Below are 21,136 nucleotides of genomic sequence, written 5' to 3' on the forward strand. Positions count from 1 at the left end.
CAAAACACTGATAATCCAAACTAGAACACCATGGAGATAGTCCACACAGGAAAACAGGAACTTCCTGGAAACAAACAGGAACACATACAATAATCCATTCAACGACTAACAAAACACAACTGAAAAACCCAGCTAAATACACAGAGAAATAAGGGATAATTAACTGAAGGTGTGTTCAATGACGGCATTTATGGCATTAAAAAACAACACAGAGAAAAGGAAATCAAACCATACAGGAAGTGAGGCTAGAAGCACTGGTAACTGAAAACACATTTTTATTTTTACCATTTTGGTTTTCTAGATAACCCCCTTGTTTGAGTTAAAAGATAAAATGTATTTTCTTTTTTGTGTGAAATGGCTCTTGAACTAGAAATGGGTTTGAATATTTTTTTATTGGTTATGTGTGCAATATTACTTTATTCAGTGTGATGTTTGACAATGTTCAGTTTATGTTTTGAAAATTAGTTGTTTTAATTAAATGAGTTTAATAGTCAAAATCTCTCAGTTTGTTTCAGTTTTAAGGTGCTTTATTCTCTCTCTCTCTCTCTCTCTCTCTCTCTCTCTCTGATCTACCACAGTCTCTAAATGACTAAGCTACTCTCACAAAACGTTCATGTCTGAAGAGACTTTTTTTGACACTCTCACGGGAGGATATCATGCACCCTCTTAAAATGGATGGAATAACTGGACTTTTTCATTCTGTGATTTTGTTAATTGCTTTTGGTAAGTTGACTTGTTTAAGACAATCTTGTTACCTTTATTTTTTTTAAATGGATGCTTGGTTTAACCTGTTATTTGTATTTCATTAGACATATTGTTTTCTGTCCTATTATAAACTCTTATTTTGTGGTATATTAGTGTGATTAAAAATAGCTTGTGTTTTAGATTGCACTTAAATCTAATCAAATTCTATCGTCCAGTAAAGAACAGGTGTTTGTTCCTTATCAGTTTATAACATTTCCCATCTAAAAGTAGGCGCGTTATTTAATTTTTTCCAACATTTCTTATTTCCAAATTCAGAGTTTTTAAAAAAAACAAACATTAATCTTATAACATTATTAATGCAACTGTAATTGCAGTGCAAATGCATAAATAAATACTACATCTAAATGTCACTTCATACAGCTTCTGTGCAGTGCTAAGATTAATTTTGTTTACACTTATTTTATTTGCTTGGTAACTAGAGCCAGTTATATATTCTCATTAATGAAGTATTCAGAGGAAAATCTGGTCTGTTTTCATTTACATCTATGTATTTATAAAAGTTTGGTTCATTTTGTAGATTTGAATTATAAATGAACACAATATTGCATGGTATCTTGGTATCATGATACTTCAGCTGGTATAGTATCGTAAGACATTTTTATGGCATAACTTAGTATACAATACTGTATTACTGCCAGAGGGGAACCAGGGCCCTCCAGGTGTCACGGTTGCAGTCCAACACGAATGACAAATTCCCTGTGCAGTGCCAGCAGTTTGGGGGGCCAGGGTGAAGCCGGCAGTTTGGGGGGCCAGGGTGAAGCCGGCAGTTCAGGGGGCCAGGGTGGAGCCGGCAGTTCGGGGGGCCAGGGTGGAGCCGGCAGTTCGGGGGGCCAGGGTGGAGCCAGCAGTTCAGGTTGTCCAGAGTTTTATGTCATCAATCAATGTCACGTTTGTTCACAGTGAGCTGCATTACACGCGGGATTGACATGGTGGTTACAACGAAAACTCTAACGCTAAGTTTAGTCATGGCTTGTCTTGAAAAGTGCAGGACTGTGAGTCAAATCTTCAAATCTTCCAGCTTTAGATGTTGATTTGATTTCAGATGCTTTCTTAAAGCACCCTTCAGACTGCTAACAGCAACATTAAAGTATCTGAATGTTGAGCCGCAGCTCATTGGCCACTGATGCAACAGCAACCAATCAGCTGTCAATGTAGATAATGATGTGATCGCCACCAAATGAGTTAAGGACCTATCAGCCTGTTCCAGCTAGAGTTTCATACCAGAACTACATATTTATTCCCATTTTCCTGTTTCTAATGTAGCCTAGAGGTTCCATAAGGAAATTCTTACATAAAGATCCAAATATCCTTTTTAATAGTATACATGCATGCACAGCCACATGAATGATTATTCTTATTTCATTTTTATATAAAGTACCTATTGAGACAGCATGACATTTTCATGTATAGTGTTCATACCTAGTAAGCAGTTCTTGAAAGTTTCATGGCAGTTTCTGCAGGTTTCCAGTTTATGTAAGCTCATTTCCACAACAGATAAAAGAAATAAAAAAAGGTATATTTCAAAAACAGAGATATATACAGAGGTATTGCTGTATTTCCTTTCTACATGCTCTATATGTGAGAAATCTTGTCTTTTTCTCTCAGTGGCGTTCAGCGAGGGCCGTGTGGTGAAGGTGCCGCTCAGTCCTCTGGTGCATGTCGAGGGACAGGCCGTCTCCATCCGCTGCAGTGTGTCCGACTACCATGGGCCCCGGGACCAGGATTTCGAGTGGTCCATGATCCATTCCGGTGATAAATTGCTCCCTCTCGTCTCCACCTTTGACAGTACCTTCATGGACCCCACAGTGAGGGACCGGGTCAACAGCAGGGACATCAGCTATAAGAAGCTGGGCGATAATTCAGTGGAGCTCAGGTTCAAGAAGGTGCGAGCGACAGACAGCGGTGTGTATCGCTGCAGCACCCCGAGCACAGACTCCGTCATCAGCGGGAACTACCACGCCGATGTGGAGCTCAAAGGTGAGTCAAGATTTAATTACAGTTAAATACAATAATTTAATTAATTGAAATAAATAAACAATAAATAAAATAATCACACTTTTATTTAAAGTAACACAAAAATTGGACAGAAAATAGGCCTATATTAAAATAATATTAAATATCAATATATTAACATCAATATATCAATATATATTCTTCATTCAGTTCTATGAAACATAAACAGATTCAACAGCTTTATTTTTTGGCCAATTATCAAAATAAAGTAGTCCTACAAAGCTATTATTATCAGAGCATGTGAGCAGATAGCAGGGAGTGGATCAGTGAACGATTTATGCTATCTGCTCACATGCTCTGATAATAATAGCTTTGTAGGACTACTTTATTTTGATAATTGGTCAAAAAATAAACACTTGTTGCACGTTAATGTTTTTCTTTTTTGGGGAAATGTACAGAGAAAAAAAATGTTTGTAACCCTCGCACACCTTTTTATTTTATTCCTTTGATTTGTCATCTCATTCGTTTCTTTGCTAGATTTTCTCATGTCTGCTCATGCTAGTTAACATTAGTCACTCCCTGTTTTATATAATGTTTTTTTTTCTCACAAATGTATGACTTTTAGAAGTGCAATTTGATTACCATATGCAGTTTTATTAAAGTTGAATTAGCTAACCTTCTATGCAATTTTTACTCTTCAAAGTGTACACTTGCAGGTGTTGATTATAATTAATTGACTGATAGCCCCATAAATAACAAAGAAGATAAACAATATTTAATAAGTATATAATTATCTAACATAAGACTAATTAAAAAATAACCACAAAACAAAACATGCTAAATGGGGGATATCTATATCTAGCATAAAAAAAATAATTGTCAGAATGTCATCTCTCAGTTGCTGAATGTCGCGCAACAACATTGTTACAGCCCTGTTGCGCAATTGTACGTTGTTACAACATTGCGAGCACTTGCCATAGTAGAAATGCAACGTTCCACAACGTAAATGTGTTTGCTGGGTACTCACCAAGGTTATTTTCGTGAACGAAAACTGAAACTAAGACTAAAACTATTGGTCAAAAAACATTTTCATAAACTGAAATAAAATAGAAATTTCAACATAAATGAAAAACTGAAACACTTACTGAGAAACTAACTGAAACAAAACAATAATTAGCAAAAATATATAATCGTTTTCGTAATTAATAAGCTGTCATCCTCTACCAGAAAATCACTTTTTTCCATTCCACTGCACTTTATTTTTCAGTGTATGTTTCACTGGAGTCTCGCGTCTTCTGCAGCATCAAGTGCATGACATGATGCTCTAAAAATGCAGCACTCAAAGGGTAACTAAACCCTAAAACAATTTTTTTAGTTAATGATCTGTAAGACTGGGGCTTTATTAATGCTGTTCATTGATTCAAGTAATGATGTGACATTTTTTCACACTTTTGACATTTGTGTTTAAAGTGTTTTAATTCTAGTGCTGCCCTCTTCAGGTTGAACGGTGGCTACTGCAGTTGAATTTTTTTTTATTGAAAGTTGTGGTAGGGGCTCTGCCTACTTTTCCCTATATGGGGAGGCTGCAGACCTGGGGCCTCATGTATCAATCTTGCGTACGTACAAAAACTTTGCGTACGCCAGCTTTCACGTTCACGGTCGTATGTACTAACAGTGAAATTAACGCGAGAATGTGCGTTCCTCCACGCCAATTTCATGTCTGGCGTACGTACATTTCTCATTGTTTTTGTCCGTTGGCGACTCTTACAGGCAATGAAGTGAAGTTGCAAACATTACACAACGAATTGTTCTACAAGTCTATCGCACCACCAACCGTGGGAAGCATTGCTATTAATTTGCAATTTATAAAATAATTGACATATATTGTCACACGAGCCTTATGGGAATATTCTATCAATTATGCAATTAAATAAGAACATATAAAAGCATATGCAAATTGATACAACCCTTAGTCTATGGAAATGACAGCTTTGGTTTAATGTCCACCTTTATATCAGACCATTTCTTTTTAAGGTTAATTGGGGTAGGCTGTGTACAGTTGAGACACCTTAAATAACTTGCGTTCGCAGCAAGCACAAGTTGTGATTTTTGCTGTGCACGTGCGTATTAGTGTCCTCTTTGATCGTGGGAAATTTGAACAACGGACGTGTCCCCGATCCGAAGATATCGGGAAAAGATATGACGTCCACTTCAAAATGCACTCTCCACAATGAATAGCTTATTATCCTTATGTGACTGTTAAACGTAACTGGTATCACCACAAACGTTATTCTGTGCCCTAAAAACTGGCATATTTCATGGTATTGTGTCATGCAAGGTAATTGCAAAATCTAGAGAAATGTGCGAGGTGGCCAGCGGGGGATAGTTGAGACACATATCTACTGTACCCCCGATAGAGCTCTATTAGGAAACACATTGTTTAGTTGTTCAGTGTTATGATAACAGGTTAAACGTCGTAATAAGCCAGCATAGGACGCAAATGAAAATAAAATTTGATATTTGTGATATTTAAACTGTATTATTATTAAATATTGTTACATATCTTGTTCCTGCTTTATACATTTTAATCAGTGCTAATTTAAATAAAATGAATGAATATAAATGGATGAATAAACAAAAATGTTGCCCAATTGTTATTTTCTTTATTTGTCTTTATTTTTTATATTTTACAATGAATGGTTGGTTACCTTCACATCATTAGAAATGGGTGTCTCAACTGTACCATGCACTGTCTCAACTGTACCACATATTGGCAAAGTTGAGACAAAAAGCACCTTATTTTTATGAGCTGATTGTGGAAAATATAAACTACTTGTGGGTATTATTGATAGATAATATCTTAGTCTACAAGCTAATGTAATGTCATGTGACGTGCCATGTGGAAATTCACTTCTTTTCAATGTCTATTTTTGTGTGAAAAATCAAAACGCAAAAAGTGTCTCAACTGTACTCAGTCTACTCTACAGTGCGACTTTCAGATCCCACCGCATTGACAGCATCAGCCAAACTCTCCCACTCATATTTTTTCCTTTTGTTATTAATTGCGGAGGACAAAGTTCCAAAAAAAAAAAAAATTGTTTTCCGTTTCTACCTCCGATAGTAACACCTCCAATTCACTTTCTGTAAAGTTTCGTTTCTTGCCGCTATTTTCTTACTGCTTTCTTTTGCCAAAGTGGACTCATTACCATATTTAAATTAGTTTAATTAAGGGAGGAGACTGGGTGGGGCGTTGTGCTCGTGCATGTGCGCTCAATTTTACGTTAACTGGGATGTACAAAGAGAATATGCGTGGGATCCTTCGTACGCAGAGATTCATACATCTGGGTTTTTTTGTGCGTACGCACATTTACAGCTTTGTCTGTACGCAATGTTTTAGTATGAATTCAACGCAAGTCTTTATACATGAGGCCCCTGGGGCCTCATTTATAACCGTTGCGTACGCACAAAACAGGCCCTGAAAGAGGCGTACGCCACTTCCGACGCATAAGTTGTGATTTATAAAAACAAACTTGACGGGAAAAGTTGCGCACCTGCACGCAAACTCTGACCCATGCGTACGAACGTTTTGGAGATGGAGCAATTTGGCGACACCGATGGTGAGCTGGAGTTAAGCGTCTTTTTGTTCACTTTTAGACTGAAAATCTAAATAAAAAATACAAGATAATACAAATATAATTTCACTCACCAAGCCTGTAACTTGAAGCAAATATCCATCCGTTCTTAAATGTCCGCGCCAGCGAGCGGGTTGGGCCGTTTAGTGAAACTGACGCAAATAACAGTTTAAATAAATAAAAAAATGATTTAAACTATGTTTTACTTCTGATATAAACATTTAGATTAAATATGCCATTCAAATTAATGGAGAACACTTAAACATGAAATCATTACTGAGAAGTTACAACATTTTTTATATTCGAATTCAATCAGTAGAAATATTTGTTGTGGATGCGATGCTTTTGAACACTTTTCCTGTGGCGTGCTGTGTTTTAATGTTTTAACCACAGAGATAATTGCTTATCAAGATAATACAAGATTGTCTGAGAAAATAGTTTAGTGCAAATAATGCCCAAGGCCTATCTGTTTCCAAAAATATAAATCAATTAAAAATACTATTCGGCCAGTGGAAAAGATGAAATGTATTTTACACTATTTGATTTATGTATTCAAAAACAAGACAAGGATAGGCAAGTACATGATTTTTATTAATGTAATGTGTCTTGTACCATTAAACGTTATCACGTGGATGAATGATCATATGCAAATGATATGCAGATGAGGATATGCATAGTAAAACTAGGCGTTGTAAGCTCCATATATGGTTATTTCGGGGTGGAGACGCATGTGCACACAATCTTCCGCTGACTGGGATTTATAAAGTGAATTCTGCGCAGGTTCTGGCGTATGAACGGTTTTATAAGTCTGAATATTTTTTTGCGTACGTCATTTTTGGCTTTCGGGCGCACGTACACTTTTAGTAAGGTTCCTACGCACAGTTTTATAAATGAGACCCCTGGAGCCGATAGATCTACGCCCCAAGCAGTTTTACGCCCCTGCTGTTCCTGATGCGTCCAGTAGGGGGATATACTGCGAAATAACACCATTAAATCGACGCTCAAAACTTACACATTAATAACTGTCCCGTTCATAGACTTTGCCCGGTTTTGTGTTTTTTGTCCATTTTAATATAAACGTTTTAGTATAAATCTGCACTATGGATTAAAATATCTAGAGATATTAAGTTGGGCTTCACTCTCTTCACTCAGCCTACAGATGACTGTTTGTTTTATTCAGCCTACAGAAGACTATTTGTTTTTGTGAATTAAAAAAAATAACACACATAGTTGGATCAGATGACAAGTAATGATATATGACCTACTGTAAAATAGTTAATTGAATATTGAATATTCACTGTATGTTTTTATACAGGAGACTGAATGAAATATGTTGTTGTGAATTTATATAAAGTTACAATTAGATATTAACCATATTTAGCCCATTAGACATACAGCACCGTGTAATCATATGGATTCTCGATTAAATATCTGCTGTACTATTTACTATTAGTCATCATACAACTACAAAACAGTGTCCTACATAGCATTTTATGAAGACAAACACAATTTATCCCTTTTCTAAAATTCCAAGGGCCATTTATAAGAAAGAGACAATATTGCTGTTCACAAAAACATTATTTATCAACACCATTTATGAATTATGATGACTCCCCTATGGCTTGCCACTCTTCTTTAACTGTTTTTCTATCCTCCTGTCAAAGTGCTTCTGCTCACTGATAAAATAAATAAATAATAAACATTAAAAAAAATGTAAAAAGGACATCCATGGTAAATTTGATCTTGTCAAATTCACAAGCAGCAGGACTCACTGTTACATTTTGTATAAAATTCCTGAATCCTTAATTTTTTATCACAGTTGCTTTGGTACATTTCATCATTATTCATTATATCAATTAATTTTTTCCTTCATTAGTGAAATTCTAAATACACCTCCGCAATTCATCAATTCAGGACACATTTACAAAATAAAGTGTAATAGAAATGTATTGAAAACATGCTTAACAGTTTATGACAACTAGTCAACCATTTTGCATTTAATGACTTATGCAAGGAACTAATGCCTAGATGTTTTGAGGAGTATGACAATTCAACAGAGAAATAGTATAATAGGCCTATATTTTGATCAACATGACATAAAGAGTTGATAATGTAGGAAACAGCAGACAGTTGTACATTATCAATTGCATGAATGTACCGAAGCATTTGCAATTTGTATAAAATGAGAAATTGCTTTTATGATGTGCACAAGTGCAAGATGATGTGATTTCAGGTGTGATCTGAGAAATGCACCAAAGCAACTGAGATAAACTATAAGACTTATTGGAGACCCTGCAGAATCACTGTAGACCCCCTATAAGAGTCACAGGCCACATAAAAGAAAGTGTTACGAGAACACAAACTGCCTTTTTAATTTGAGTTTCATATCTGTGGGTATTTCATAAAAAATAAAAAATTAAACATTTAAAAAATGTAAAAAGGACATCCATGGTGAATTTGATCTTGTCACAGTGTGTGTGGGTGTGCTGCCCAGAATTTATGTCAGGTGAGTGTGGATTGCATCGATTTGCTCCTGATCTTCAAAGTACAACGGCACAGGCACTTTTGGAAAAAGTGTCAAGACACTTTGATTTCTTTTGGCCACTGATGATGAACTGTGCAGAGAAAATTTAAAATGACATTAAAACATGTCCTTGTATGTCTCTGTAAGTCATTTATTTACTAGAGAAGCTATTGGTTTGGAATGCAGTTAAAAAAAGAGATGGGAGTTTATAGTTTATACAAGTTTCGAGAGAGAGAGAGAGAGAGAGAGAGAGAGAGAGAGAGATTTTCATTTCCTTAAGTTATAGCTAAAGCAAACACACACCTTTATGGGATCATGCAAGTTACTTGGTAAAGACAGAGTATGATAAATCCCACATTAAGTGCACACAGCCTACATTTTAGTCCAGATCAGTAGCCTAAGCTATTTTAAGAAAAATGTATATTTAGATATAAATTAGATAGTTAGATCATCTCATAAGAAACAACTCAAACCAGAAAGGAGTAAACAGAGTCTTACCAGAAGAGGCCATCTCACGCAAGATAAAGACAAGCAACAAAAGAAAATTCAAAAGAAAATTAATTTTGAAAGTGAGTAGATAAGACTAGGGGCAGCTAAACTTACACGTGGTTAGCTATAACGTATAAGTTTAAACCAGACAGAACATCAACCTGACCGTCCAGAACTTTTTGTCTCTCGAAATAAATTATAGACTCATTATAGAATTATATAGAAATGAATTGATATCTACCTAGCTCTATCAAGCTAATCGTTTATAAATAATAAATGTTGCATCATTGCTAAACAACAATAACTTTAGCGGATTATTTAAAGGTATTGTAGGTAGGATTTTTATAAAAAACTTATTTTCCAAATTTGTTTAAACTTTATTTATATATCAAAACATAATTAAAATGTAAGTACTCTGAAAAAGAAAGTATAAAAATCGAGTGTCTGTAGACCTCTCACGACTGTTTTAAAGACAGCTCATTATTTCCATTCACTCCACCCCCTCCCTTCTGGGCTCCTTCCAAAGCCACGCCCCCAAAACACATGAACGCGCGACGCCGACCGCTCAGCTGAAGACGCATTATTTACCTGAGACGAGCGGAGAGGAAGGAGCGCAGTGCATGAGCTGTGTCCCAATGTGAAGACTGCATCCTTCGAAGGCTGCGGACTTCAAACGATGCAGCCTATGCGTCCTCCGAACGACACACCATGTAGCCTTCGTAGGATTTCCTAATTGCGCAGCCAGGTGTTCCCGATCACCGCTCCAGGCGCCAAGCAACGGTGCGAGAGTATGCTGCCATCCTGACAATTCATTTGATATAATTGAGTAAACAGCTATGGAGCCAGAATTGGCTATTGTAATTTTTATGTTTTATATTTTACTGGAGGACATGATAAGGATGTTTCAGGTCATGCACTTTGATTCAAATGTTCATTTATATCTTACCTTGATGCGATTTTGTAGGCTAGTGTATTCTTTTTATTATGCACATAAATGGACCATGGTAAATATATTTACACAGGTTTTTAACCCCATTTGAATATAAAACCCAGTTGAATATAAAAAGTCCAGTGCGAATGTTACTCCCGCTCGTCATCGGCAGCTGTCAGTCACTGTTGCTAGGCGACAAGAACAATCCTCTGTAGGCTAGACCGGTCCGAGCGCTTCAGATGCGCCCTTTGAAATGGGACGGAGCTGTAGTTAGCAACAGTTTGTTAATATTGTGACAATAGGCCTACATTTTGTTACTTTAATTTTCAAAATAACCAGTGGTGGTATGTAAGGAACTACATCGTTAATACTCGAAGTGATTTCCCCACACAGGACAGCAACACTACAAAATTATGTTATTTTACAATATGATGCATTGTTTTACATTAAACTACACAAAAGTATATAGTTTAAAAATGTATCAACCTTGAAAATATTCAGAAGTAAAATGCAACATATGCAGTAATATAAAAGCAGAACCATCATAAAAACCCTGACAAGGTTTTTTTCCTCCAGAATTCCTTTACTTTTACTCTTGATACCTTAAGTACATTAGAGTATACAAGATAATTTTGCTTAACTAAGGTTTAAAATATATGACTAGTAGTTTTTCGCCAATGCGGTATTAGTGGTTATTAAAAGTACTTTAGTGTAATAAAGTATCTCAATATTTATTCCATGAGTCAGCCCTGCAAACCTGTTGGTAGACAACTTAGTGGATAGTGAAAATATGCAGTCAAACACTCTGGAGAGCATCCCAGATGATGTCCCACCAGCAGGAGGCCTTACCAGGGTCTCTATTGTGGAGATCCATCCCAGTCCAGCAGCACACCAGGGTCTCCCACTCAGCTGAATAAAAGTCTACATCATTTTTTCTTATTTTATGTACTTTAAATTTAAATGTTTATGTTGATTTTGATATGTTTAACGTATGTTGTAAATAGTTGGGGGAAAAACGTTATAGAAGAATTTGTTTCATGTAGAAATTATGACTGTCATTACCAAAATAATCAATGTCCAGAGCAATGAATTATCTTTTATTTACACATTTAAAGTTGCATACATTTTTTTTTTTCCTTTTAAAAAATAAGTGAAAAAAAAGTTAAACAAGAATACATATATATATATATATACATACATACATATTTCTCAATCATTCTTTCAAGAAGAGAAAACAGCCTGTCCATTCTCTCCTGTGCTCTCCTCGCCTCTGCAGTCCCATGTCTTCTCTAATCAAGTCCAAAAACTCGTCCTCTCTGTCTCGCCTTCATCGTGGTGCTGGTGCGGGTGCTGCTGCCCCTGGCTCCTCCTCTTCTATGTCACACACTGCTGAACTCGGCCCTGGTGTGTCCTCAGGGATTGAGGCAATGAGGGTGCAATGCCTCTGTCCCAACATCTCATCCTTGAGGACAAACCAGGGCCAAGTTTCAGCAGTGAGTTTCCCACTCACACACTCACCCGTCCCAGGACACGTGCAATCCTAAGGCAGAGCAAATTAACCATGGCTTGTTAACAACAACAGCACATACATTCCAGCAAAGATGTGATCTCAACTTTCTTACTTTGTATTTGTAAAATCATATTTATATTCAGAAATCATATTCATGAATTCTCAAATTTGGTTAAAACCTTTGTAGACATAGCTTGCATGACAGCACTACAAAAACACATAAAAGTGAAACCCCATTGCCTTATCTACTGCTTTTCCTATTGTTGTGGGCTTTATAGGGTGAGTGATATTTCTTATTTACACAAGTTAGACAGACTAGTGCAAATATTACAATAAAATGTAATTTATTTATTTTTTTAATTGCAGTTTAATAAATTGAGCTGTCTGCTCCTTGCTCCCTGAAACAATTATTAAACTAATATTAGCACAAGTTTTGCCTCAGACCACCTGACAAATGAAGCCACGCAATGGTGAAGAAGGAGTTAAGGTGAAGTTTATAAGAAAGAAAAACTTGTGGCTTTTAACTCTGGTTTCGCTAGCTATTTGAGTAAATGAAAACATAATACTTACATTTAAATGTGAATTTGCCGTCCACCAGCGAACTCTCGGCCGTCATTTTTTTTTTTTTTTTAAATAAAAATGCTGTCGTCATCGCCGCGCGATGAATTATGGGGTAGGATAGTCCGCTAAGTGTCCATTTATGTATCCTTCCTTTCACGGGGAAACGAAGGGTGCATTTGGCGTCGCTTTAGCCTTCGTCGCGCCGCGATGACGCAACCGGCCTTCGAATACGGCCTTTGGAGGATGCAGAATTGAATTGGGACAGCCTTCATCGCGCCGCGGTGACGCAATCGGCCTTCAAATGCGACCTCCGAAGTGTGCAGCCTTTGAATTGGGACATCCTTCGTCGCGCCGCTGAGACGCATTCCCAGCAAACACATTTACGTTGTGGCAACGTCTCTGGCACGTTGCATTTCTGCTATGGCAACGTTGCTGTCTACGTGCTTGCAACATTGTAACAACGTAGAATTGTAAGACGCGACAGGGCTGTAGCAACGTTGTTGCGTGACATTCAGCAACTGAGAGACGACGTTCTGACAATATTTTTATAAGCTGCTATATCCCCCCATTTAGCATTTTGTTAGATAATGATATACTTTTTATTGTTTATTGTTTATCTATATTATTATTTAATGGTGCTATCAACACCTGCAAGTGTACACTTTGAAGAGTAAAAATGACAGAAGGTTTCGTTAATTCAACTTTATTAAAACTCCATCAAATTGCACTTCCAAAAGTAGGCTAATACATTTGTGAAAAAAAAAACGAAATAAACGAATATACAAATTTATTTTAAGTATAATAAATAAAACATAAAAAGCAAAGGCAGATCAGAACATTTAATGAACAAAACCGGGTCTGTATGGCAGACAGTAGCCGAAAGCCGGACGATATAGAGGAGCAAAGAAACGAATGAGACTAAATAGCGGAAAAATCTAATGAAAAACTAAACAGTGCAAGCGATGCTACATTAATCGCATTAAAAATTAAAGTTGTAGGCTGAGTTTGATAGCTGAGGTAGGCTAAATTAAACGCAATACTCACGTATCCTTGCTCGATGAAGAACAAGACAACGAGCCCAACAGCCAACAGGTGGTTGGGATTCAAAAGTCTGATTTTCCCGCTTCAGGGCAGTGACGAGTACATTATGTAGTCCAGTGGTTGTCCAGACACCCTAGGCACAACCTTAAGCAATGGCCCTGAACGGTGGTTTAATGTCAACATTGTGACAACGCTGTAACAACCTTCACCACACAACGTAGTTATAGCAACCTTTTGGCCATGTTGTTAAAACGTTGTTAGAAGGTCGGGTACGTTGCGCCAACGTTCTGTGTTTGCTGGGTTCGGCCTTCGGAGGATGCAGACTTGACATTAGGCTTGTTTGAGATGCGCCTCGCCTCGCCTGAAATGTATGCGAGAGTAGGCGGCTGCAGTGAGAGGAGGAGTGAAAAAAGCGCAGGCAAGCCGGACAGTTCTCTCTTCTCGCAGTGGATCTGACACCTGTGAGATCAAAGATGGATATCGCGGGATTCACCGGATTCACGCTCGTGCACAGTGTTGCTAATAAACTGAATGGAATTTAAGTTCTGTTGCTTTTATATGAAAATGAATATAATGAACAAGACACCCAAAGTAGCATACTTATTTAATTCCATTCCAAATACATATTTATCAGTCTTTTTTCTTGTGTTTTTTTTCTTTTCTTTTTTTTAAATAAAAATTACATTGCATAACCCATAGAGATCGCACTGAGGTAGTTTGGGAATATTACCACATAAGGTACACATAAATCATGATATCAGAGTTTTAAAATCAAACATTTTAAATAAGAGCAATACATCACGGTTGTTTAAACCAATGAACATCAAGCTGTGTCGTCATACTTTTGATCAGCGCAGTCAGTGGAGAGCAACTGCGCTCGACTGCAGAATCCGACACGTGCGCCTTGCGCTCGCGAGAGATTTTTGACATATGTCAGCATGACATCAGAGCAAGGCGGACCGCACTCGGACACATTTCTAACCGGCATGCATCTCGCGCTGATCACCGGTGATCGGTTCTGCGCAGATTTTGCTCATCTCAAACAAGCCTATTGGGACACAGCTATGGAGTGACATCATGTCAGAATCACAAAAAAATCTAACTTTATCATTATGAATATAAACAAATAAGATGTATTTTAGTACTCACTATCAAGCTAGCATATTGATATTGGTAAAGTTTAAAATATATATTTTTTGATTCGCTAACGAGCTAGTTATCTATAAGGCAAAGCTAAAAACAGGTTGCATGATACACGTTTTTCCATTACCATCAGTTACACTGTGATGAAGATGAATTTCGTGTAAGATTCATAACATATATGGTGTTCTGCATGTAAGAGTTTCCATGATGAAAGCATTGTTGACTCTGATGAGGACTAACGTTACACTCCAGAGACAAGTACCGCATCGTCAGCTCGAGGACAGGTCCGGGGTCGAGGGCGAAGCAGAGGAGGTCGTGCAAGAGGCCGTGCAACTAGAGTCCGAGGATATTGACATGCGTTTTATTCAAAGACTTTTTGTTCATTACCTTTTCTAGTACTGTCTTCCTTTTTTGCCTTGTTTGCCTTCGCTAACTGCATATGCCGGTAATGTGAATTTTTGATTGCTCTTTCTCTGCCATTGTTTTGCTATTCCTAGGTTCCGTGCCTCTTGAATTTCTCAAATCAAACGGGTGCGCGCGCATATGGGCAGATCCTGTGTGGCAAAAGGGTGGTTGCCATGGTTGCGAGAAAGTGACAGTCGCCTAAGCCAATCCTTTGTTTCGTCCTGAATGGAAATAATGAGCTGTGTTTAATACAGATTAAACGGTCTAGAGTCACTCGATTTTTATACTCTTTTTATCAGAGTACTTACATTTTAATCATGCATTGATATATATAAAAAGTTTAAACGAATTTGGAAAAACATTTTTTATAACAATCCTACCTACACTACCTTTAATATACCTCAATTCGTGTCGCTGTACAGTCTCCCCCTACTGGACGCATCAGGAACAGCAGGGGCGTAAAACTGCCAGGGGAGTAGATCTACCGGCTCCAGGGGCCTCATTTATAAATGTTGCTTACGCACAAAACCAGGGGGGCATGGATTTCTATTATTTTGAAGGTACCCCCGGGCGCCGCCATTGGCTAGCGGACCCCCACCTGCTGTTAGCATCCCATTGACTCCCATTCATTTTGGCGTCACTTTGACAGTGAATAACTTCACATCTGAGGCGTTTAAAGACTCCATTCGTCCATTATTTATTTCTAAAGAAACACGAAAATGTATAAAAGGCTTCATTACCTTGTAGCTTATGTTATGGCCCCGTAGAAGCAATTTTTGTAAAAATAGGCTAACAATTGCGTCATAACCACGCGACTCTCTGTCGCACAGTAGGAAATTACCGTATGGACAGGAGGAGACGCTCGCAGGCAATCGGGAGGACATGGAGGCAAAATGACAAAGTAATTAATCAGAATACCTACTAAAAGTTTCTCCTGCTCCTAGCTCATAGACAGCTCCTACTCACACTCTCCATCTCTGCAAGTCTCGGATAGGAATGATTCAGATTTCTCTTGGCACAGCTACTAGAAGACAGACGGTTTGCTCACGTCACATCTACGGCGTCAAGCTCAGTTTGAGTCTGCGCAGTACGCTGGACCCCCAGGAAGTAAGAGTTTCTAATTGGCTTCACTTTGTCTCCGTTGAATCCAATGGGGTCGCTGTGTCCATTTCTTTTACTGTCTATGCACAAAACAGGCCCTGAAAGAGGCGTACGCCACTTCCGACGCATAAGTCGTGATTTATAAAAACAAACTTGACGGGATTGTTGCGCACCTGCACGCAAACTCTGACCCATGCGTACGAACGTTTTGTAGATGGAGCAGTTTGGCGACACCGATGGTGAGCTGGAGTTAAGCGTCTTTTTGTTCACTTTTAGACTGAAAATCTAAAGAAAATTAAACATATACAGAAAGATAATACAAATATAATTTCACTCACCAAGCCCATCACTTGAAGCAAATATCCATCCCTTCTTAAATGTCCGCGCCAGCGAGCGCGTTGGGCCGTTTAGTGAAACTGACGCAAATAACAGTTTAAATAAATAAAATAATGATTTAAACTATGTTTTACTTCTGATATAAACATTTAGATTAAATATGCCATTCAGATTAATGGAGTTAAACACTTAAACATGAAATCATTACTGAGAAGTTACAACATTTGTTGGTAACACTTTATATTACGACCCGCAAACAACTGCGTAAGTAAACCGAAATTACGGAGTACGTTTCTGTAATTATAGTGTACCTCCGTGTAGGTATAAGGGAACAATATGTTAAGTTTTGGGTAATAAAGGGGTACAACCAGATATACAAGCAAATTATTTATAATGTAATTATTTTAAAATTAACAGGCACCTATTCTGTTAATATATTCCAGGCAAAAATTGTAGGTCTGTTGTATATAAAAGTTTTTATCACATTTCTGGCAAAATATGTTCTTGTGCAATGTAGTTACAGGGTAATTTTGACATCTGTGGGTTGTAAATTAAACTTATATATATATATGGCTGCGTGTAAGCACAGTATGATAAAAATTGAATTTATTGGCTTTTCTTACTAAACTACTTATAACGTTAAGCCAAAAAAAATAGTTTCTGCTATGATTTTAATTTAGAACGTACCATGTAGTACTTAGTACTTACCTTATCACATTGTATTGCAATGACACTTAAATGTCAGGGCAAATATACTGTGTAATTAAAACGTTTTGTTTTTTCTTTTTTTTCTTTTTTTCTTAATAAGAGTAGGCTACCTTCGTAATATAAAGTGTTACCCATTTTTTTTATATTCAATCAAATATTTGTTATGGATGCAATTGTTTTTGAACACTTTTCCTGTGGCGTGCTGTGTTTTAATGTTTTAACCCATTTAATCCCACCGGTCACAATAGTGACCGTAAAAAAATGTTTCATTTCTAAGGCTATAAAAATGTTACTGAATGATCTATCAATGCATTTCCAGCAGATATTGAAATAATAAAGGGTCTCAATGAAATATGTGCAGTGTCGCATGTTTACTGTAAATTGTCACATGACCAGAGCTGTTTATTTCCTGTTTGCGCCAAGAGAAAAGGATGGCAGCAAGAAAGCTCCCAAAGAAAAGGGTGGTAAAGTATGTTAACATAAAGATAGGACATAGATTTTTGGTACATATCATGTTTAAGGTGTCTAGTATTGATATATGCATTTGCAATTACTCAACTTTGTTTAATGTGGTCATAGCACTCACAAACATGTCAATGGCAACAATAGTGACCGGTGGGATAACCCATTGTATCTACATACTAATACACATAGGCTAACTGTTCTACCTTACTTTCTACCTAATTTTACACACACACACACACACACACACACACACACACACACACAGACACACAGACACACACACACACACACACGGTCACGTCTGATCTCCACACACACACACACACACACACACACACACACACACACACACACACACACACACAGAAACACACACACCCACCCACACACACACACACACACACAAACACAAACACACACACAAACACACACACACACACACACACATGGTCACGTCTTCTCTGATGTCTGATCTCCACACACACACAGACACACACAGAGAAACACACACAGAAACACACACACACACAAACACACATACACAAACACACACAGACACACACTCAGACATGGTCACGTCTCCTCTGATGTCTGATCTCCCCCCACACACACACTCACACACACACAGACACAAAAAAACACACAAAAAAAACCACACACACACACACGCACAAAAACACACACAAACACACTGCATAGGTCAAATAGACCTATATTAAATCAATACAATGGTTGATACAACACAGTATCCCACCGGTCACAATTGTGACCGATCATAAAACACACTTTTTCACACACTTTTCCATGAAAATTTCAAAAAATTATGACTGATTGTTTCAAAGGGATACTAATGACACATGATTTGGATATTTTTGTGTCTGGGAAAAATTTGGGATTAAATGGGTTAACCACAGAGATAACTGCTTATCATGATAATACCAGATTGTCTGAGAAAATAGTTTCATGCAAATAATGCCCAAGGCCTATCTATTTCCATTAAAAACAGAAATCAATTAAAAATACAATTCGGCCAGTGGAAAAGATTGAGAAAAACTTTCTCTGAAATGTATTTTACACTATTTGATTTATGTGGGCTATTCAAAAACAAGGCAAGGATAGGCAACTACTTGATTTGTATTAATGTAATGTGTCTTGTACCATTAAACGTTATCACGTGGATGAATAATCATATGCAAATGATATGCAGATGAGGATCTGCATAGTAAAACTAGGCGTTGTAAGCTCCATATATGGTTATTTCGGGGAGGAGACGCATGTGCACACAATCTTCCGCTGACTGGATTTATAAAGTGAATTCTGCGCACGTTCTGGCGTATGAACGGTTTTATAAGTAAGGAATAATTTACGACAGGCCGTTGAATTATTAGAAAAATAATGCACATGTGCATTATTTTTCTAATAATTCAACGGCCTGAAGTCAATTATTCCGCTTATACTACAGTTACCACACCTCGAAACATTGTTCAGATTATGTATTTCAAGACGTTTGTAAAGTTTTTGTCATTAAAACGCCTTGTATGTAGGACTAATTTCTTACGCATCTAATCCCATGCCTCCGTTGCTAATTCCAAAACGTCATTTTAGAGTTAGTAACGGAGGTTTGAGCCACTGATAGCAGACTAATGCTGGGACACACGACTAGCTGACACACTCTCTGACTGTTTTCATCGACTGCAGCAGATTTTAAACACAGACTTTGAACACAGACTGAACGCGCTGAACGCGCATTTGGGCATGATCAGTCATAAGTATCAAATTACATTCATAACCGGCCTTAAAGTGTGTCCCCGGCTTTATGCAGTTATTAATGCAGTTATTAGAGAGAGATGTGCAATAATGAGACAGAAAAGCATGTGCGTCAATATTATTATTTATTTATTAATTCAATTCGTTTTAATTAATTCGTTCATTCTTTTTTTTCTTTCATTATTGACAGATGACAGTAGACTAGCCAAATAAATGAAACACAAAGCCCTTTTAACAAGTAGGCCTATCAATAATTATGTATTTGTTATATTATCTGCAATAAAAATCCGTGCTGCAGGACTATCCATTTATTTAGCCTATATTCAGTTTAATTTTCTATTGATTATAGATAGGATAGGACTATATACTTTATATATTAAAATTAAACTGCATGTTTCTATTGATTGTGAAGCTAGACATTGAAAATTGCAGATAAAGCGCATGGGGCTAAATGTTTTTTATCCTATTTTCCGTTATTACGGTTGACTACGCGAAGTGGAACTGTAATGCGGTCAAGACCTGCCTATCGAGACCTAGTGGTTTTCCCCCACTGTGCCCGCATCTTTTTTCCGTTTTTCAGAGAAAAACCGCTTTCTGTGTGAACCAGCCCTAAGAAGCAGAAATGGTCAAATAGGCTTAATATTTCCATCATGTTTCCACCTTATGCAAATACAGCTGTACCTTAATTTCAGTATCACCATCTCTGGTGAAACTAGCCTAAACAAGATAGGCCTACCACACATATTAGACAGGATACCACACTGAGCAGAAGACGGAAAAAACAGATAGCATGTCTATAGCCCAGAAATAGAGTATATTTGAGTAGAAGTATACTAAATGTCTGTTCTGAATAGAACATTTGAAGATGAGTATAACTATGAGTATATGATTTTAAACGATGTAATACAAAAAGCATAAATTAATCTATAGCCTACAAGAATAATATTTGAAAGGATGTTTGAAAGGATTTAAGTAAAAAAATATTCATTCATAGGCTAACCATTGAGATATATATATATATATATATATATATATATATATATATATATATATATATATATCTGTGGTTAGCCTATGAATGAATATTTTTTACTTGCATTTGTTTGGTTCTTTGATCATCCTCAAACAATTATTTTATTTTTATTATTAATTGGTTTTCACAAGAGTTAACTGTAAACTGCAAACATTAAACTTTGCTGAAATTAAATGTCTTTAACTAGAAGTGTTCTGTTCACTCTGCTAATATAATTACTAAAACTAAAACTGAAAATAAATATATAAAAACTAAATAGAAAAGTGTTCACAAACTAAACTAACAAAACCATTAATGAAACCAAATAAAACTAAACTGAAATTTATAGGAAATTTGAAAATTATATTAAAATAAAAACGAATTTAAAAATGCAAAACTATAATAACATTGGTACTCACCATGTTATAGCCCAGTAGGGCTATTGCAATCAGAAACTAGAAGAATGCATTTCCGGAGGAACTGCAAAGTGTGCTTGCTCGGGTGCAGTGCACTAACGTTAGCAGGTAGTGGATGCGAGATGCGAGAAAAAATGCGAGAATGCGAGAAAAAATATGTCAAACTGTCTTTTATTTTTGAATTTAATTCCTCAATCAGCGCTGGACCGGCATTTTCTGTCTTCCGCTGAGCCCTGGCCATAGACAGATCATATGTTTTACGCTGTCAATGCAGTGGTCTGCGTTGCGCTGATCTTATTCACACTATCGAGTGTAGGTGCAACATTCTAACATTGAGTCATAATGAGCTGTTTGTGAAGAAATTATCCGCTTCCAAA

General features: G+C 37.0%; 1 protein-coding gene across 1 annotated transcript in view; it reads left to right on the forward strand.

Moving 5' to 3' along the window:
* Window positions 1-578: 578 nt before the first annotated feature.
* LOC311087811 (prostaglandin F2 receptor negative regulator-like) overlaps window positions 579-21,136 on the forward strand; it is a gene marked incomplete at its 3' end in the record, with an annotated part of 76,686 nt that continues 56,128 nt past the window's right edge. The window contains exons 1-2 of the mRNA XM_084121282.1: window positions 579-723; window positions 2,371-2,742. Coding sequence (XP_083977408.1) covers window positions 657-723; window positions 2,371-2,742 — 439 coding nt within the window. The 5' untranslated portion in view covers window positions 579-656. The remainder of the gene's footprint in view (window positions 724-2,370; window positions 2,743-21,136) is intronic.

Source organism: Abramis brama (genome assembly GCF_963993115.1).
Source record: "Abramis brama genome assembly, chromosome: 8".
In the NCBI taxonomy this organism is placed as follows: Eukaryota; Metazoa; Chordata; class Actinopteri; order Cypriniformes; family Leuciscidae; genus Abramis; species Abramis brama.